This window comes from Cnephaeus nilssonii (genome assembly GCF_951640355.1).
Source record: "Cnephaeus nilssonii genome assembly, chromosome: 2".
NCBI lineage: Eukaryota > Metazoa > Chordata > Mammalia > Chiroptera > Vespertilionidae > Cnephaeus > Cnephaeus nilssonii.
The window spans coordinates 26,010,734-26,031,779 of NC_137073.1; the positions used below are offsets into that span (position 1 = coordinate 26,010,734).

General features: G+C 52.7%; 1 protein-coding gene across 2 annotated transcripts in view; it reads right to left on the reverse strand.

The window, feature by feature from the left end:
- Window positions 1-21,046, reverse strand: part of ABCC6 (ATP binding cassette subfamily C member 6) — a 50,437-nt gene that overhangs the window by 10,721 nt on the left and 18,670 nt on the right. For both annotated transcript variants that reach the window (XM_079788375.1, XM_079788376.1), the window contains exons 11-23: window positions 18,874-18,966; window positions 17,212-17,415; window positions 15,541-15,687; window positions 13,808-13,895; window positions 13,529-13,604; window positions 11,693-11,819; window positions 11,317-11,493; window positions 8,878-9,045; window positions 8,283-8,457; window positions 6,791-6,866; window positions 5,557-5,677; window positions 3,491-3,698; window positions 750-1,060 (exon numbers count right to left, since the gene is read on the reverse strand). In XM_079788375.1, coding sequence (XP_079644501.1) covers window positions 750-1,060; window positions 3,491-3,698; window positions 5,557-5,677; window positions 6,791-6,866; window positions 8,283-8,457; window positions 8,878-9,045; window positions 11,317-11,493; window positions 11,693-11,819; window positions 13,529-13,604; window positions 13,808-13,895; window positions 15,541-15,687; window positions 17,212-17,415; window positions 18,874-18,966 — 1,971 coding nt within the window. The remainder of the gene's footprint in view (window positions 1-749; window positions 1,061-3,490; window positions 3,699-5,556; window positions 5,678-6,790; window positions 6,867-8,282; window positions 8,458-8,877; window positions 9,046-11,316; window positions 11,494-11,692; window positions 11,820-13,528; window positions 13,605-13,807; window positions 13,896-15,540; window positions 15,688-17,211; window positions 17,416-18,873; window positions 18,967-21,046) is intronic.

A 21,046-nucleotide genomic window follows, 5' to 3' on the forward strand; every position in this document is an offset into this window, starting at 1 on the left:
GCTCTCGATGGAAAAGTAGTCCCTCCCCAGAAAGAGAGGGTGTCAGAGCATGAGGGCTGGAGACCCTCACCCCCACCCATGGTGGCCAGCTCATGACTTGGCCACAGAGAATGACTGCATCCTGGTGACAGCTGGCCACCGCAGCTACTGCACATGAGCCATTACATTCTGTTCATCTGTTTAAGCTAATGTAAGTGGGTCTCTGGCAACTGAAAGAGTCTAGTCCTGTGCTCGGCAAACTGCAGCTCGCGAGCCACATGTGGCTCTTTGACCCCTTGAGTGTGGCTCTTCCACAAAATACCACGGCCTGGGCGAGTCTATTTTGAAGAAGTGGCGTTAGAAGAAGTTTAAGTTTAAAAAATTTGGCTCTCAAAAGAAATTTCAATCATTGTGCTGTTGATATTTGGCTCTGTTGACTAATGAGCTTGCCGACCACTGGTCTAGTGTAATGCAGTCTTTGAGACCTTGCAATGCCTTTTTGGTTTCCAAATATTTGGAGAGGAGGAAGCTCATTTCAGCAGCAGCAGGACAAAATGTTAGCTGTGAAGAACTTTGATGTGAACATTTGGGAGACACAGGTAAGAACAGGTGTTACAAACAGGCTGGTGTCTCTGCCTCTGGGAAGTCTTGAGGGGTGGCCCCCAACTGCCCAGCTGGGCAGAACCTGTTACACGGACTCCTGCCCAGGGACAGGGGACTGGCAGAGGTGACCTCAGCTGACCACAGGAGCCTTCCCAGCCTCTCCCTACCTGAAACCAAGTGTAGAGGAGCAGCAATGGCAGGATGGCCACGGCAGCCAGCGGGGTGGCCACTGTTACCACCAGGCTGACCTCCAGGAGTCCAAAGGTGTAAATCAGCAAGGACCGGAGTTTGTCGGGGATGTCCACATCTACAGTGTCTGTCTCCTTGGAGAAGCGGTTCAGCAGGTTCCCCATGGGCGTCCGCTCGAAGAAACCAATGGGAGACCGTGCCACGTCCCACAGGAGCCTCCGGAAGAGCAGTCTGGATGCCCGGATCCCCCCTAGGAGCACTGTGATCGTGGAGGCAAGCAGCCCTATAGCTGCGGAAAGGGAGGGTGTCAGAGCATGAGGGCTGGGGACCCTCACCCCCACCCATGGTGGCCAGCCCATGACTTGGCCACCCTGATGATCCCTTGACGGAATCACCCTCCACCAGGCACCTCGGAGTGTGATCTTATTTGGAAACTAGCGTTCCCGTTGCAGGAAAAATCCTGCAATAGGGTTTCCTGCTGCACTCTACCCCGCCCCGCCTGCTCTCCTCCCTTGCCCCCCGCCCCGCCTTCTCTGCCAGCCCCCCTGCTTTTCTCCCTTCTCTGCCAGCCCGCCCGCTCTCCTTCCTTCTCCCCTGGCCCCGCCCGCTCTCCTTCCTTCTCCCCCGGCCCCACCTCTGCTCCTCCCTTCTCCCCAGGCCCCGCCTCCACTCCTCCCTTCTCCCCCAGCCCCGCCTCCGCTCCTCCCTTCTCCCCCGCCCCGCCTTCTCCACCAGCCCGCCCGCTCTCCTTCCTTCTCCCCCGGCCCCGCCTCCGCTCCTCCCTTCTCCTCCCCCCAGCTTGCTTGCTTCTCCGCAGCTTTGCTCCCTTCTGCAGCTCTTGGCTTCTTTCTACGCTGTCTTGATATGCAAATTAGCCGTCATCTTTGTTGTGGTAATTTGCATACTCATCCTGATTGGTTGGTGGGTGTGGCTTGGCTAGTGGGCGTGGTTTGGTCCTAGCGAAGGTGCGGTCAATTTGCATATTTGTCTATTATTAGGTAGGATAGGATCTTTGCAGATGTTACTAGTGAAAGATCTTGAGATAAAGTCATTCCGGATTTAGGGTGGGTTTTAAATCTAATGACTAGTGTCCTTTTAAGAAGAGGAGCACCGACCACCCGGCTCAGTGGTTGAGAGTCAACCTATGAACCAGGAGGTCATGTTTTGATTCCTGGTCAGGGCGCATGCCTGGGTTGTGGGCTTGATCCCCAGTGTAGGGTGTGCAGGAGGCAGCCAATCAATGATTCTCTCTCATTATTGATGTTTCTAGCTCCCTCTCCCTTCCTCTCTGAAATCAATAAAAATAAAAAATAAAAAATACATATATATAAAAAAAGAAGGGGAGAAGCCACACAGAGACACAGATGGTGATGTGAAGACAGAGGCAGAGACTGGAGTGACATGCTACAAGCTAAGGAACGCCAGGACGGCCAGTGACCAGCAGAAACTAAGAGAGGCACGGGATGGATCCTCCTTCAGAGCCTCCAAGAGGAACCAATCCTGCCGACTCCTTGATTTTGGACTTCTGGCTTTAGGACTGTGAGATAATTTCTGTTCTTCTAAGCTACCAAGTTTGTGGTCATTTGCTTTATGGTAGCCCTAGGAAACTTACTGTATATACTCCCTTCCTCCCATGCCACGCTATGGGCTTGGAATGGGGCTAACTTCACTCCCTGTTTATGGGGTGGGGCAAATTTCATTCCTGGCCAACCCAACCCACTGCAGTAGGTTCAGGGATGAACACGTGACCCAACATGGGCCAATGAGAGTGAGACCTGGGACTTTGCTAGGGCTTTTGGGAAAGAGGTGCTTGCTTTTTTGAGGTGGCCAAGATGGAGCTGTGGCATACCATCTCATCACGAGGGGGAGAAGCCTGCCTGGACAGGAAGCAATCCCAGAGGAAGATAATGAAGCCATTCTACAGCCTCATTGGACCCCTGGATTCAGCCATACCTAAAGCTACTTATCTATGGGTTCCAGTCCTATAAGGCAACACATTTTCTTGGTGCTTAAACTAGATATATATTCATATAGTTAGTATACAGGGTGTCCCCAAAAATGTATACACGCTTTGAATAATTAATAATTCTGATGGGTGAAATCTGAAAAGAAACATCAATGGAGCGAGCAGCTGTTAAGTGTGTATATTTTGGGGGGGGCACCCTCTATTATAGCTATATAGTTAGCATTGTTATTATTTTCAAATGGACCAGACCTCAGACTAAAGAAAGTTATCAGGGAAAAAGGGGCATTACCTAATGATAGTGGGTCAATTCTCCAAGATGACAACAGTTCTTAACGTATTTGTCCCTAACAACAGGGACAAAATACACGAAGCTCATCTGGAGGGGTGGGGAGGGGGGTGCTGACAGTCCCCAGCAGTCAGACCTTGGGCTTGCCCTCTGTGCTGGGGTGGAGGGAAGGGCGGAGCCAGCTGAATTGCTGTGTCTGCCCCCATCTAAGTGCTCAGCTGTCCCAACATCTGGAGGCCGACAGTCTGCATTTGCCAGTGAGTCTGGTAGAGACTGAGGGTTCCAGAAAGGGGGGGATGTGCTGTGTCCCCCACCTCCCATCTTAAGGACGCGGGTCTGGGCTTGGACCTAGGATATTTGCACAGATCTTTAGGGAGAACAGTGATCCAGGGATGGGAGGGCCGGGGAGCCCTGAGCACCTCGGATGGAGATGAGGGTGGAGGGTGAGGAAGGCCAGGGAGGGGTACCTTGGAGGCATCCCAGGAGCCCGAAGACCCAGCCTCGCATGGCCGCCTGTGGCTGCCGCCCATCCACGGTGGGGTCGTCCACCCACAGGCTGAGCCAGTAGCCGCGGCAGAAGGAGGCCACTTGCTGGCAGAAGAAGAGGAACAGTGCGTAGAGGCAGAGTGGGGTGTCCACGGCCCGTATGTAGCTCAGGTACAGGGCGGCCTTCACCTGTAGCACACGTAGGAAAAGAGAGGGGGCCCAGGGGAGAGGAGAGAGGAAAAGCAGGTGAGGCCCCCAAAACACGCCCCTGGGCAGACGGAACCATCGTGCAGACCCCACAGGTCCTCTCTCAGTACCTCCCACCTGGAGCACCACCTCCCCGCAGCCTCCACCCAGCCTCAGGCCCCCTTCCTCCACAGATCGCCAGAGGGCCGGTGGGAGCCCTCAAAGGGACAGGCTGTGGCACTGCCTGGCTCTGGAGTGACTCATTGAACACCTACTATGGGACAGGCATGTGTGTCTATCCTCATCTGACAGACAAGGAAAGTGAGGCACAGACAGGTTAAGCCACTTGATTAAAGTCCACCTCCTACCAGCCGGAAGTTCTCCACAGCTGCAGCTGGAGGGAACTTTTGAAAAGGGAACTTTTGAAAATATCAACCTGACCTGACCTTGCTGTTGCTGACCCGCGCATGGTTTTCTCTTGTTCTCAGAAGAAATTCCAGACTTCCTGTACCCCTCTCTGACTTTACCCCCCCGCCCCCACTCACTATCTGCTGATCTCTTGGGATCCCTTTCTTTGCTCCCTCCCACCTCAGAGCCTTTGTACCTGCTGTTCCCTCTGCCCAGAATGCTGTTCCCCCTGCTCCTTCCAGGGCTTGTTCCTTTGCATCCCTCAGGGTTCAGCTCAAATGTTACTCTGGGAGCATCCTATCCAAGCGGGCTCCTGTTGGTTGGTTGCCATCTTACTGCCAGTCTGTATTGTCTTGTAGCATTTATCATTCTCTGATATTACCTTGCTTGTTAGCTTAATTGGTTGTGACTGTCTCCCCCTACTAGCAAGCAATCTCTGCCCTGGCAGAGACTTTACCTGGCACGTAATGGGGGCTCTGTAATGTTTGCTGGGTGGATGAGTGTGTGGATGGTTGGGTGGGATGACGGGTGGTTGGGCGAATGGTAAATGGATGGATGAATAAATGAGTGGGTCTGTAGGGGGGTGGGAATGGATGAGTGGATGGATGGATGGAAGGGTGGATGGATGAGAGGATAGATAAATGGATGGATGGATAGGTGGGTAGGTGGAAGAGGTAAATGGATGGGTGGGTGAATGGATGAATAGATAGGAGGTTGGAAGGCTGGACGTAATGGATAGATGAGTGAGTAGATGGGTAGATGGATGGATGGGTGAATAGGACAGATAGGGTAGGTGGGTGGGTGAATAGGTGGAAAGGTGGACAGGTGGATGAATGAATGAGTAGGTATTTGAGTGGATGGGTGGAGAAACCAGCAGAGAAGAAATAGTACAAGCTCCAGATTAGGAATGACCTAGATTTGAGTCCAAGTTGGTCACTTGCTAGCTATGAGAACAGAGAGAAGCCTCCCAACTCTTTAAAACCTCAGTTCCTTCACTTCTAAAATGGAGTTATCACCATCTAATTTTATTTTGTTATTATTATTTTAAAATATTTTTATTGATTTCAGAGAGAGGAAGGGAGAGGGAGAGAGAGATTAAAACATCAATGATGAGAGAGAATCATTGATTGGCTGCCTCCTCCATGCCCCCTACTGGGGATCGAGCCCGCAACCCAGGCTTGTGCCCTCGATCAGAATTGAACCCAGGACCCTTCAGTCCACAGGCTAACGCTCTATCCATTGAGCCGAACCGGATAGGGCATCACCATCTAATTTTAGAGTGCTTGTGAACATTAAGAAATAGAAAATGTCTAGACTCTTACTTGGCACATAGTAGATGTTCAATAAAGGTGACTGCCCGCCCCCTGCCCGGTGCTCTATCTGGTGGCAGGTCTTGAGCCCGGAGGGCAGCAGTAGCAGTGGATGTGGAGGGCAGGGAGCAGCTGATAGTTACCTTGCCATACTGCACGCTGTCCCCTCCTGTTGGCCGTCCTGCCCTCTCAGGGTCATCTAGGGCAACCTTTGTCTGGGCCTCCAAAGCGGTGCTGTCCATCTCAGGGATTGACTTCATGGACCTGTTATTTAGAGGAAATGAGGACAAATTAGTCTCTCTTCCTGGGGAGCGGAGGAGGTGTGCCCAACCGTCATGGCCACTGATAGTCACTGAGCTCTGGGGTACACTCTTCATTCATTCACTCACTCATTCATACATTCATTCAATCAACACACTGAGTACCAAGTAGATGCCATGCTGTGCCTTCCCTTTGTAGTGCCCAACTAAATGCCATCTATTACCCCAGAGTAAACAAGCCTGTTGTTTCAATACCATTTCACTGAATGAACTTATTTGCCCAACCTCAGAACTTGGTTTTCAGAGGGGTTTTTTGGCCTAAGCTTTGCTGCAATCATTTTGCTCCTTCTGTTTACCCTCAGATTTGTCATTCTAGGTTGGCAGGATGTCAATTCTGCACAATTCACTTGTTGAAGAGTTCTTTATGTGCCTTTCATCTATGAATGAGTGGGCTGACTTAACCTCTCTGTGCCTCAGTTTCCTCAGCTGTAAAATGGGGATAATCTGTCTTTCATCTACTAACCAATCTATCATCTATCTATCCATATATCAATTATCTATCTTTTTTATCATACATTAACCAATCTATCACTGATCCATCTATCATTTATCAATCTATCATTTGTCTATCTATATCTATCATCTGTCTATATATTCATCTACTTACATCTGTCTGTCTCTATATATATTCATCCATATATACTGTCAAATCAATCTATCTCCTATCAATCTATCTACCATCTATCCATCCTTTATCTATCTATCTATCTATCTATCTATCTATCTATCTACCTACCTACCTACCTACCTACCTATCATCTATCTATCTATCTATCTCTCTATCTCTCTCTCTATCTACTTATCTATCATCATCTATACATTTGTACTTGAGGGCAAATCAGTCATTCTGTGAACTCAGCATTGGGGAACTTAATTATTTTGACCATTTGATTGTCACACACCTTTTGTTGAGTTATCCCACAACTGAGCACCATGGTGGGTGTTCAGCAGGTGGTCACTCCAGAATAGTTTTGGCTGCCCCCCACCTGCCTGAGCCGCAGGTGGTCTTCAGCCTCAGCCGGTGCCCTCCCCGTGCTCAGGACCACAATGAACCCACCTCTCTGGTCCACCCATGGGCCTCCCGCCTCCAGCAGAGCCTCCGGGGTCCTCAATGCCGGTCGAGAGTTCTGTTTCTGCAAGGTCAAGGGAGTCTTGTCACACAGTGGGGGTCCAGACCCTGGAGTCCAGATGCTGACCCACTGGCTGTATGGCCCTAACTTGTCTGAGCACCTGTGTCCGCTGCTCTGGCAGTCCTCCCACGTTCTCGGGAATGTCATCTATTCAATCACTCGCTCCTTCATTTACTCAGTAAATACAATCGAGCCCCTGCTATGGACTTGGGGCTGGAAAACATCAGTCAACATGGCCATGGCCATACTGCGCCGGGGTCCCCCGACACCATTGCACCAGCAGTTCACTGTGGCTGGAATCTTTTCCAACTTTTACCCAAGCTTAGGTGTCACCTTCCCCAGGAAGGACCCTGGTCCCCCGGCCATCCCCCTGGCCTGGGCAGGTTCCATCCTCAGCTCCAGGACAGTGACACTGTGAATCACACCAGCGCTCAGCAGATATTTTCAGAAGAGACAGAGCCTGGGGCTGGGGCACCTGGGTGTGAGTTCTTGCTTTGTCATGGAGGGGCAGTATACAGCCTAGGGACGAAAAACCACATGCTCTTGGTCAAGTTGCTTGGGTTCAAATCCCAGTACTGACCCTTCTAAGCCATGTAACCTTGGGCCAGTTCCTTATTCTGGGCCTTAGTCTCCTCATCTGTAAAATGGAGGTAATTAAGGTGCTGACCTAACAGAGGCACAGAGATGAGTAAATGAGTCAGTGGAGGTGAGGTGCCAGGGGCTGTTCCCCATCGCTCACTCTGGGTGAACTTGGGTTGGTGACTTCGCTTCCAGAACACCATCATTTTCCCAGCAGGCATTGTGTTCTCTGGATCATGAGAATCCCTAGCTAGCATGGCTTGCGTCACCTGGCCTCTAGGCATCAAGTGAACTTGTTCAGTTTCTGTAGCAGTTATGGGCATAAACTCAAATTCTAATCTTGTGACCTTTGGCAAATTATTTAACTCTCTTTGTCTCAATTTGCTCACGTCTGAAATGGTAGCAAGAATTGCATGTACCTCAAAGGGGTATTGTGAAGATAAAATTAAATACTGTATGTTTATTTATTTTTAAATTTATTTTATTGATTTCTGAGAGGAAGAGAGAGAGAGAAGAGAGAGAGAAGAGAGAGAGAAATATCAATGATGAGAGAGAATCATTGATTGGCTACCTCCTGCATGCCCTACACTGGGGATCGACCCCACAATCCGGGTATGTGCCCTGACCAGAATTGAACCATGACCTCCTGGTTCATAGGTCATTGCTCAACCACTGAGCCACACTGTCTGGGCTAAATACTGTATGTTTAGAGATGCACTTAGCACAGCCCCTGCCTCAGGCCAGGGCTTGCAGGGAGTGTGGGGCCAGGGCAATCCACTCATACCAGTGGGATCCTTGATAGGAGCCAGGCACAGAGAACCAGCCAAGCCCAGTCAGTACCTCCTTCTCCTCTACCTCCTGGCTGTCTGGCTCGATCCAGAAGGCTCACCAGGGCCCCCTTCCTGTTCAGAAGCTCCTGGTAGGAACCCATCTCTGCAATGGCCCCGTCTTCCAGCACCACGATCCAGTCAGCCTGGGGCAGTACTTGGAGTGCGTGGGTCACGAGAATCCGTGTCTGGGCAGGGAAGGGGTGGGAGTCACACTCAGGTGCTTGACCAGTCTTCCAAAGCCTGGGGCTCAGAACGGGGCGAGTTCCCACTGCATGAGCTCCTGCCCTTTATCTTGAAAACAGCAGTGCCACAATACAGATATAGAGGGGCTCCTTCAACCTACGTCTCAAAACAAGGAGTTCACCTAACCCAGTGACCTGAGGGAGGCAGGGCTGTAGCTGTTTAACCACACACCCATAAGCCAAAAGTCACTGCCGTTGTAAGCCACTGAGGCTTGGGGGTTGTTTGTTACGTAGCATTGTCAAGAAAAAGCTGACCATTACAAAGAGGAAACTTGGACTCAAGGAGGGTGGTGGTGAGCTAGACTTGGGTTATGCTTTCTCTGCCTTTGCCCTGTGCCCTCCGATACACTTTCCCAAACTTACCGTTCCCCGGAGCAGCCCGTTGGGCCCGATGACCTGATTGAAGATGTGCTGGCCAACATGAGCATCCAGGGATGCCAGGGGGTCATCCAGCAGGTATACAGCAGCCTTCCTATACACGGCCCGGGCCAGGCTCACCCGCTGCTTCTGGCCCCCAGAGAGATTCATGCCCTGTGGCCACAAGAGAGGGACAAGGCTGGGTGAGGCTGTTACCACGGGGCCACGTCTGCTTATCAGAATGAGGTACAGCTCACTGTGCCTGTCCTCCAGGGCCACCTCCCAGCTGTCACACCTGCATTCAAACCAATACTCCTCCACCTCCAGGCTTTCCCCGGCCTCCCTTCTCCCCTTCCCAGTCAAGCTTCCTGGAGGAGTTGTCTGCACCCTCCATGGCTTTCTCTCCTCCCACTCGCTTCTCCCTCCACTTGAATCTGGCTTCTGTTCCCATTTTCTCCACCAATACTGCCTTTCTCAAGGACACCAGTCATCATTTGCCTGTTGCCTAATCCAGTGGCAGCTTTTCAGTCCTTATTTTCATTCATTCATTCCCTCATTCACTCATTCCACTCATATGCACTGCAAGGCTACGTTATGCCAGCAGTGTTCTAGGCTTTGGGACACAGCAATGAACAAAGCCCAGCTCCCGCTCCCATGGATCTTTCATTCTAATGAGGGTGCGGGTGGGAGACAGATATTCAATAAGCAGATGAGTAAAATATATCACCTATCGGATGGTGTAATGTGCTATGAAGAATAATAAAGCAGGGGAAGGGTCTAGGGTGCACAGCCTGAGCAGGGTTGCTGTGCGGGGTTAGGTGGTCAGAGAAGGAAACATGTAAGTCGAGGCCTGGTCAAAGTGAGGGGTGGAGTATGTGGACTCCTGAGAAAGAGCTATACAAGCAGGGAGAACAGCAAAGGCCCTAATGTGAGAGTGTGCTTCGGGTGTTCGAAGAACATCGCGGAGAACCATGTGGCTGGAGTGGAGCATGATGGGAGATGGGGCCAGAGAGATGACTGGGGCCAGATTGAGGGGGAGCCTTGTCAGGGATGGTCAGGGCTTCGACTTTGAGCGGAGACACCCTGGAGGATTCCAAGCAGAGAAGGAGCATGATCTGACCTAGGTTTAGCTGCTGGGATTTGAGGACAGAAACATGGAGGGCAGCCAGGGGGTGCTGCAGCAACGTGAGGGAGAGCTGATGGTAGATGGGACCAGAACATTCTGGGTCTGCCTCGATGGTGGACCCAGCAAGACTAGCCGATGGATTAGATGAGGGCATAAGAAAAAGAGAGGTATCAAGGGTAACACAAAGGTTTTGGATCTGAGCTCTGGAAGGACGGGGCTTCCGTCCCCTGGGACGGGCGTCCCATCAGAAAGGATGGGACACAGCTGGACAGACACAGAGGCCAGCAAGCACCCCTTGCCTCTGAAACACCTTCCACTTGGCCTCTCAGCACCTCGTCCTCCTCTCTGGATGCTCCTCTCACACAGGGGACCCTCTCCTGCCCCCTCTCCCCTTCTCTCCAGAAAATCCCACCCATTTCCTTAACTTGAACTCCTACTTGTCCACTCTCAATTCCCTAGGCCAGGGGTCAGCAGCCTTTTGCTGTAAAGGGCCTGATAGTAACCATTTTAAGCTTTGCTGGGGGGCCAGTATCTGTACCATTGCTCATCTCTGCCCTTGCTGTGCAAAAGCAGCCATGGCCCACTGGAACATCAATGGGCATGGCTGTGTCCCAATAAAACTTTATTTACAAAAATAGAGGGTGGGCCGGATTGGACCTGTGGTCATAGTGTGCCAACCCTGCCCAATCCATCGCTCTAGATGCATCTATCCTGCTTATTGGCTGTCTCTGCCCAGGCCTTTTACTGAGGTCCAGGGACAGGAAGCAATTTGACCAATGTCACCCAAAAATGCAGGGCAGTAGAGGTGCTCAGATCTCCCCACTCCCAGTTGGAGAGCCGGTCACCTCCAATCCCTGCCATGCCTTCCTGCCTCTACCTGATCTCTGGTTTCTATCATTCACTCATTAATAGCAATTTATTGAGCGCCTATTTTTTTTAAATATTTCCAGTGATTTAAGAGAGGAAGGGAGAGGGCAAGAGAGATAGAAACATCAATGATTAGAGAGAATCATTGACAGGCTGCCTCTTACACACCCCCCACTGGGGATCGAGGCCAAACCTGGGCATGTGCCCTTGACCGGCATCGAACCCGGGACCCTTCAGTCCGCAGGCTGATGCTCTATCCACTGAGCCAAACCAGCCAGGGCTATTGAGCACCTATTATGTGCGTGGCCCTAAGCTGAGCTTTTTTCCTCCCCCACTTCCCTGCCCTCCTTGTCTCCCCTTTGTCCCTCTCACCACGCTGCCCACAGCTCAGAGGAAGAAGCAGATGACCCCGGACATAGTGCTTCCCTGTCCCCAGAAGGCCGAGCCCTCACCTGCTCCCCAATTTGGGTGTGGACTCCTGCAGGAAAGCTGCCCACGTCTGGCCACAGGGCGCAGGCCTCCAGGACCCTCTCCAGCCACGATGGGTCCAGCTCCTGCCTGAAGCACACGTTCTCCACCACGGACGCGTTCTGGACCCAGGCCTCCTGGGGCATGTAGGCCACGGGACCCTAAAACACAACTCACTTTGGCAATGAGGCCACTGGGGATGGAGGCAGGAGCGATTATGGAGGAATTGCCGGCGCCAGGCTATTGCTGGTGGTGGAAGGAGGAGAGAGAGCATGGAGAGGAGGGGGAGGGGCATGGAGGTGTAGGGAGGGCCCTAGGGTGGGGGACATTCTAGCAGAAAGGCAGGGGGTGTGGCCTCACCTTGATGTTCACGGTCCCCTCCACCTTTGACAGCTCCCCAAGGAGTGCGGAGAGCAGAGAGGACTTCCCTGCCCCCACGGGACCAACCACAGCCAGCAGACAGCCCTGTGGCACGCTGAGGTTTATCCTGCAGGGGAGAAGGGGAGACGCAGCCTGAGTCTGTGCAGAATTGGTGAACCCCAGACACGGCTAGGCTTTCCCACGGGTGCTTCATCCAGGAGGTTGCTAAGAGGACGTTCAGGGGCAGTCCTTCCTTCTAATCCTTGCCTGGCTACGCAAGCCGCCATCCTATCCCATGCATGTGCATGGGAACGCATACATGCACACCCACACACATGCACGCACACATAACACCACAATGTATGCGCACACACACAAGTGCATGCATATCTAAATAAACGTGTGTTCACACGTGCATGCATGTGTGTGCATATAACACCACAATGTGCACTAATGCACATGCGTGCATGCCACATACATGTGCGCACGCATGATGCATGCAGGTATCTGCGCGTGTGAACAAACATGCTCTCACACGTGCACACCTGTGCATGCACCTGCGTACACACACAGAATTTATTGTGGCAGGAGGATTTAACCAGCATCATGTCTTGATTCAGTCATTGCAATGGGCTCCTTACTGCTCCTGCTTCTGCCCTTGGCCCCTGCCCCTGTTCATTCTCCACCCAAGGGCCAAAGAGACTGGAGTTACAACCGGAGTTAGATCACGACAACCCCCTGCTGAAGCCCTCCAACAGCTCCCATGTAACGCGGGGTCTGACGGCCCTGAAAGATGCACAGCCTCCTGCTGCTCTGCGTCAGCCACACTGACCTCCTGTTCCTCAAACACAACCGGGGGAAACTGCGCCCCCCGAGGTGTCATTAGGAAATGCCTAAAGATATTTTGGGTTTTCACAGCTGAGGGGAGGGAGGGTTGCTGCTAGTATTTAGAGGGTGAATAACGGGGGTCCTGTTAAACATCCTACAATACACAGGACAGCCCCCCTCACAGAGTTATCCAACCCCACATGCCAATATGATGAGGTGAAGGCACCTGGGCCTAGGCAGACTCCTGCCCCAGGACCTTTGTACATGCCGTCTCCACTGCCTAGGCAGCTCTTCTCTCAGGCGTGTGCAAGGCTCATTCCTGCCCTTCATTATGACCCCAATTTAAATGCCAGGCCTTCTCTCACTACACATATCCCTGTCAACGCCACAATCTGTCACCTCCCGCTGATTTCTCATTTGCGTGCCCCCCTCATCAGAATGTCAGTCCCAAGAGTGCAGCGTCCTTGTCTGGTTTGTTCACTCTACCACTAGTGCCTAAAACAGGGTCTGACATACAGCAAGTGCTCAACAAATACTATGCAGTGAGCAAATGACAATCAACAGATGCTGGCCAGGCATTTTAGTTCCCTCCATAGGGACTTCGGGGGTTGACTGGGGTCTTCTGCTACAAAGACCTAGCCAAAGAGCTGAAGGCTGGAGGTGACAATGATGCAGGGACTGACACAGGAGGGAGTGAAGCAGGCACGGCTGACCGGGCCAGGGCTCTTCTTGGCCAGGACTCTGGCATCATCTTGTCCAGACTGGGGAGCAGAGGCTGCCTCCTCCCTGACAGGAGGGCATAGATGCCCTGTCCCCGCATCTGCAGGAGCTCTTGTTTTCCCGAGACTCTCTCTGACACGGCTGGTCCTGGGAGTTGCCCTGTTAGGACACCAGCCCAGGCTCACCCACCCTCCAGCCCCAGGCTGCAAACCCGCACCATCTCTCACGGAGGAAGTGCGTTTTCTCCCTGTTAGCGGGAAGGTAGCTACCAGGGAAGCCCCTCTGTACCTGTGTAGGCAGGGCGGGCTCTCCCGGGACCAAGCAAAGGTACCTTCTCGCACACTGATGCAATCCTCCTTGGCAGCTGCAGGTATGAAAGACCCGTTACACCAGACGCTCCCGGAGGGCCTCCTTGTCCCAGAGAGCCCCCAGGCACTGCCCCAGAGGCAGCAGGAAGCCTCTCCCACTGAACAAATTGCCCTGCTACTCACTGGCTTGAGTGTGACCCCGGCATCCTGCTGAGACCCTCATCCCTCCCACACCCCTCCTGCTGAGCTCAGCACTCACAGCCTCTGGAGGGACTCCAAACCACAGCCTCAGGGTCCACTTCTTCCAGGCAGAGGAAGGCGGCCAGGCGGTCAAAGGACACCCGGGACTGGGGAAAACAAAGCCCAGGTCACCCGTGCCGGAAGGGCAGAAAAAGAACTAAGGCTGCCACTGGCCGGTGTGGTTCAGTGGCTAGAGCATCGGCCCAGGCACCAAAGGGTGGCAGGTTCCTGGTCAAGGGCACATACCTGGGTTGCAGGTTCCTTCCCCTGCCCTGGTTGGTAGGGGCACGTGTGGGAGGCAACCAATCGATGTGACTCTCTCACATGATGTTTCTCTCTCTCTCTCTCTCTTTCTGTGTGTGTGTGTGTGTGTGTGTGTGTGTGTGTGTGTGTGTGTGTCTTTCCCTCCCTCCCATCCATTCTCTCTAAAAATCAATGGAAAAAATATCCTCAGGTAAGAATTAACAAAAAATAGAAAACACAAAAATAAAAGAACGCAGGCTTTGGGTGTTGCGTGTCTCAAGAGGGTGGGGAAAGCTTCCTGTCTACAAGCTTTGCTCACTTGCATGGCATTACTACAAAGATTAGTACAGGGCTTTTTTGTTGTTGTTGTTAATCCTCACCCCAGGATATTTTTCCATTGATTTTTTTTTTTTAAAGAGAGAGGGAAAGACAGAGGGAAAGACAGAGGGAAAGACAGAGAAACATCAATATGAGAGAAACACATCGATTGGTTGCCTCCTGCACGTGCCCTGACCACTGCCCAGCTCAGGAGGAGCCTGTAACCGAGGTATGTGCCTGGAATTGAACCCGGAGCCATTCAGTCCCCAGGCCGATGCTCTATCCACTGAGCCAAACCGGCTAGGGCCAAAGCTTTTTAGGTGACAAAAATGATGCTCATGAGGGTGGGGACAGTGATGGTGGTGGTGCCCGCCTCCCTCCTTGCTCCTAATTAGCATAATTGGTGGATGGAGCTGCCCTTCTGCAGGCCACACCCTGGAAGATAGCATCAGCAGGCCATTATCAGGAACGATTCTAAGCCTTGTCCACCTGGGGTGCCCTCTGCTCCCAACCCCAAACCCCTCCTTGGTAAGGTCGAAGGGAGCCATTTAAAGAGGGATGGCCAGAGCCGGTTTGGCTCAGTGGATAGAGCATCAACCTGCAGACCAAAGGGTCCCAGGTTCGATTCTGGTCAAGGGCACGTACCTCGGTTGTAGGCTTCTCCCCAGCCCAGGTCCGGGTTGGTGCTTGTGCAGGAGACAACCAATCGATGTGTTTCTCTCGCATCAATATTTCTCTCTGTCTTTCCCTCTCTCTTCCACTCTCTCTAAAAAAATAAATCAATGGAAAAATATCCTCAGGTGAGGATTAAAATAATAATAATAATAATAATAATAATAATAATAATAAATAAAGAGGGATGGCTCAGCCAGGCAACTGCTGTCTCATTTTCATCACCCCCAAGGAGGCACAACATGAGTAGAGTCCGTAAAGAAGAGAAATAAGATAAAATTGCTTTGTGTAGAAGGGAACCGGAATGAATCTATGCATTTGAAATTGCTGGATTGTGAGGCTGTGTATTTTGAGGATGGTTGCTGACACCTTCTGTGGTAGCCTCTGTCCCTTCCCTCCCCGTTTGCTGCTCTGATTCATCCCCTTTCTCACTCCCTTTCCTCCGCCTCCTCCTCCTCCACGAATGGCGGGCGCACCCCTGCAAGACTCCTCCAAGCCGCCCCGCTCCCCCTGCCTCACCTGGACAACGGAGTGGATGGAAAAGGGCAGGAAAGCCTGGGCCTTGTTGAGGATGTTGAGAACCGTGAGGGTCACGAAGGCTTTCTCGGCGTCCATGGCATTCTCCTCCGTCACCAGAGTATGGACAGTAAACACAACCAGTGCCACCTGGGTGAGACACGGGGGGTGGCGTGAGCTGCCATGAGTGTGGCCAGGGACACCTAAGCCACTCTGGCCTCTCCAGGGGTCCGTATGGCCCCTAAACCCAGATCTCCCCTCAAACTCTGCTACTGGTGAAGGGAGTGTGTACACGGCCCCATTGTTAGGTATCAGAAACTCTGGATTCCAGGCATTGGGAGATACCACCAGTCCCCATCGTGTACAAGTTTGTGGTTCCAGATGTGGGTGGGACTTGTGCTCCGAGAAACCCTGGGAAGATATCTGTGAAAGTAGCAAGTTATCGGCAACACTTGAGGACTCTAGGTATCGGTGGCATTTATGGTTCTAGAAGTCACTTGGTGTGATGGTTCAGTTCTAGATGCTGGTGATGTGTTGGCTCTAGAAGTCACTTGGTGTGATGGTTCAGTTCTAGATGCTGGTGATGCGTTGGCTCTAGATGCCACTTGGTGTGATGGTTCAGTTCTAGATGCTGGTGATGCGTTGGCTCTAGAAGTCACTTGGTGTGATGGGTCAGTTCTAGATGCTGGTGATGTGTTGGCTCTAGATGCCACTTGGTGTGATGGTCACTCTGTGTGATGCTTAGTCAGTGCTGATCACTTTGACGGTCACTTGTTGTGATGGTGACTCAGTGGTCCTTTTTGGGGAGCCCTCATGGTTCTAAGTGATGGCACTTGCAGTTCTGAGTGTTGATTGTGTTGATGACATCTGGTGTCCTGGCAAATGGCCCCTGGGATTCTAGATCCTTCCGGAAACAGTGGTGAAGGCCCACTTGTCACCAGCCTTGCATGTTTTATGGTTTGAATTTTATTCTGGACACAGCAGTGAGTCATTGTGGGTTTGACTGCAACGGCATGACTGCAGTCAGAGCCATGCTTTAGAACAGTGGTCGGCAAACCGCGGCTCGCGAGCCACATGCGGCTCTTTGGCCCCTTAAGTGTTCTAACGCCACTTCTTCAAAATAGACTCGCCCAGGCCGAAAACCGACTTCTGCGCTTGGGCCACGAAGTTTCAATCTCACTGTATGTGCGTGCCTGCATGTGGTATTTTGTGGAAGAGCCACACTCAAGGGGCCAAAGAGCCGCATGTGGCTCGTGTGCCGCGGTTTGACCAATCTGGCTGGAATTAGTGAAATCAACTGGAAAAAGACAGGACAGGCACTGTGTCCAGGGTGTGTGTGTGTGTGGCGGGGGGGGGGGGGGGGGAACAGGGTGAACTTGGGGTTCCATCTCTGCAGCTTCCTGCACCTGTCACCAATTCCCACGGCAGTAGAAGCGGCAGTGTCAGAAGACTCAAACTTTCAGGAGAATGACAGGCCTCCCTTGACACAGATCGGGGAGTGACCTGACCGATTGGCTAATCAGCAGAAAGCAGGGACCCCTGAGCGAGAGCAGGATCCAGGAAGGGTGGTCTGCAAAGAGGCTCCAGGATCCGGGGGCTCCACCTACCCCCTCCCCCTCCCCCAGCACCCCCTCCCCCGGCCCACACTCTGCAGGGAGACCAGGGTGACGTCACCAGAAACGTGGACACTTGGAAGGACACCAGAGACACCGAGAAGAGGAGCCCCGAGGTCCTCAAGGCGCGCAGCTCCCGGCCCCGGATGCGCAGGACTCTCTCCAGGAAGGCCCCCTCCCAGCCGTGGCACTTGACCGCCCTCATGTTTCGGAGGATGCAGCTGGTGAGCCGTGCCCGGGAGTCCTTCTGCCTCATCTGCTCTTCCTGGGACCAGAGGGGAGAGAGGAGAGCACAGGGACAGTCTAGAGTTCTCCACCCCGGCGGCCACACCACCCCTTCAGCAAACCCTGCCGGTTCAATCCAGGCCCCAGGCTGTCTGTCCCCACAGTCCTGGCCCAAGCCCCGTCATCCCTCTGGACCACATCATCTCCCTTTGTCCCCTGCTTCCGCCTTCATCACAGGGGAAGCTGCGCCATAACCAAGGAGGCCCCCGATGCGCTGGGAACAGGGGCGGGGCCCTGAACCGGCTGACCTGGTGCCATCAGGAAGGCTTCCTGGAGGTGGGGGTGACATATGAGCTATGGTGGGTGGGCGGGCAGGGGAAGATGGAGGGGACAGCATGACTTGGAGGACACCCAGTGTGGTCCGAGGAGGGTGTGTGTGTGGGGGGACTAAGGAGGAGAGGTGGCCTGGATCGTGCTGGGACTTGGAGGTCAGGCAGAGGAGGTGGGGCCACTGGGTTTCACCTTTGAGGGGCATCGTCAGAGGGGCAGCTGTGTGGACAATGGCTTAGAGGAGGCCAGACAGAAGACTGGAGAAACAGTCTATCCATCCGAACCCTCCCTCCCTCCCTCCCTCCCTCCCTCCCTCCCTCCCTCCCTCCCTCCCTCCCTCCCTCCTTCCCTCCCTTCTTCCCTCCCTTCCTTCCTCCCTTTCTCCCTCTTTCCCTCTCTCCCTCCCCGCTTGCTTCCAAATGGAAGAACTAGGTGTGTCCTATGGCGGGTTAGGTGATGAGCGCTACGGAATGAAACAGCACAGGCCAAGGAGCCGAGCTGCAGGAGCGGGAGGGGAGGGCGTGCTGCGCTGAAACCAGGAGGTAAGAGGGGAGGAGACCTGACCCCTGGGATGAGGGTGTTGAGGCACAGGGCACAGCCAGCGCAAAGGCCCTGTGGCAGGAGCTGGGCAGGTTTGAGGATCCCAGGGAGGGCCATGGGGGGTGTGGCGTGGCAAGGGGCAGGAGGTGATGAGGCCACGTCCCAGGGAGCAGAGAGCCAGGCAGGGTCTTGGCTTTGACTCTGAGGGAAATGGGAGGGAGGCACCCCCTGGCTGGTGTGTGAAGAGGCCTAGGTGGGGGTGAGGCCGAAGTGGGGACTTCACCAGGGGGGTCCCTGCAGTGACCTAGGTGAGAGACAGTGAGATTTGGAGAGCCTGGGTATGGAGGAGGAACATTCTAGATGCAATTTCAAGGATGCAATTTCAAGCAAACGAGCTGACTCCTGGGATGTGAGTGAAAGAGAGGCGTCCACACCAGCCCGTAGTTCTTTTGTGGCCTGGATGCTGGAGGGACAGAGCTGCCACCCACCGAGATGGGGGCCGTGGGGACATGGGTCCGAGTGACTGGAAGGCTTAGGCCATGGCGGCAACGCCAGGCCCGCACCCCCTCCCCCACTCCCCTGCAGGCCCTCCTCCCATTTCCCCTGGGGTCCCTGTCAATGACCAAACCTGATAGTGGTTCCTCTTCTTGGTGATGAAGAAATTCAGAGGGAGGAGGCTCAGGAAGACAGTGATGGCGGTGAGGGCAGAGGGTCCTAGAAGCTGGAGACAGAGGGAGGAGGTCACGGGATGCCTGCAGGAGCCCAGCTGTAGACTTGGAGGGACTCGGTCAGCACCAGCGGCTGGGGCTGGAGGCTCACACTTGGTTCTGAAGGCAGCGGGGTGGCAGGGGGTCTGGTGAGGGCAGCTAGCGGGTCATGGAGACCAGGATCATGGGACAGACACCTGGAAGGAGACGCCTTGTACATGACGGGGCAGGAAAGACGTACTGCACCGGGTGTGCCTGTACAACGGCGGGTGTGCCTGGTCAGGATGGTGAAGTCCGACCTCTGGGGTCAGGATTTGGGTTCGAATCCTGACTCTGACACTCACCGGTGTGGCCTTGGGCAAGTGACTTACCCTCCCTGAGAAGCAGCTTCCTCATCTGTGAAATGGGAATAGAGCTGTGCCCACACCCAAGCTAAGTGCTCAAGTCACACAATCCATTATCACCCGAGTCCTCGTTTCGCAAGGGCTGCCGGATGTAGCAAATAAACATAGAGGACACCGGCCCAGTTAAATTAGGATTTCAGATAAATAGTGAATACGTTTTTAATATAAGGTGGTCCCATTGCATATTTGGGTCATACTTATGCTAAGAAATTATTCAGTGTATCTAAAATGTATATTTAACTGGACACCTGTGTTTTGTCTGGCAATCCCCACCCCACCCCCAGCCATGTGACTTTGGGACATTTGTGTTCCCTATTAGCCAAAAAAAGTTTTGGAAATTTCCCTGATGACCAAACAAGCCAGTTTGTTTCATTTATGTAGCAATAGTGCCACCCAGTGGCTAAATAGACAAGTGCCAGAAGGCAAATACCAGCCGTCGGAGCCAGAGTTGGGAAAATACTAAGATGTTGATAGAAGGTCAAACCCTCTCTGGTAAAATGGCATCCACTGGCAAAAATGCTACACATGCTAACTATTGCAACCCCAATGCCTACCCCTTCTTCACTAGGATCTCAGGGTGATCCTCTGAGTAGGCCAGGAGGTGATGGGTGTGTTGTCTGTAGGTTTACTTGGGTCATGGGTCGGCCTACTTAATTGCCTTGTATTTCCCTGTGTCCTCCACCCCCTCCCCATATTCCTATCATAACAGCTAACATCTATGTACTGCACATCAGGAACTGTTTGAAGTTTCCTATGTGTACTTGCTAAGGACTTACTGTGTGCTAGGCCCTAGAATACCAGGTACCAAGTCAGAAAGGTTCTGGCCCCTGCCCTACAGGTCTGTGGAAACAGTAATGATGATAGCACACAGTAGGTGGCATTTGGGACTATTCCACACTCACTCACAACCAATATGCCACTGCTACACCCACCCAGGGTCCTGTGAACTATGGCACATGGTCCAGGGCCCTCCACCTGCTTTCGTATAGCCTGTGAGCTGTACAAAAATAAATGTAATGGTTTTTACATTTTTAAGTGGTTGGAAAAAATGAAAGAAAAAGAATATTTAGGGACATGTGAAAATTATGCAAAATTCAAATTTCAGTGTTCCTAATCAGTCCCACTGGAGCTGCGCCTTGTCTACCTGCTCAGTATTGTCTGTGGCCGCTTTGGCATTCGAAGGGCAGAGTTGGATAGTTTTGAGAGCGACCACATGGAACCCAATGTCTAAAATAGTTATTATTTGGTGTTTTACAGAAGAGTGTGAGCCTTGCACCTGGAGCCGAGCTGGAGGAAGATCTTCAGATGCACCGCCCCACCCCCACCGCCATGCATAATTAATAACAGGAGCCAACGCCTACAGAGTGCAGCTGTGTGCCAGGCCCTGTCTAAGTGCGCACAGGTATCAGCTCAGCTCAGACTCAACATCAGGGGCAGGGGCACCGTTGTTTACTATGGTTCTTACCTTACAGACGAGGAAATGGGGCACAGTGTGCAAGGTTTTGTAACTAGCAAGTAGTGAAAGCAGGCTTTGAACCCAGGCAGTCCCACTCCAAGGTCTGTGATTTTAATTTAAAAAGAAAAGAAGGAAGGAAGGAAGGAAGGAAGGAAGGAAGGAAGGAAGGAAGGAAGGAAGGAAGGAAACCCTATACCACAAACTAGATGAAAGCAAGTTATAGAAACTGATTAA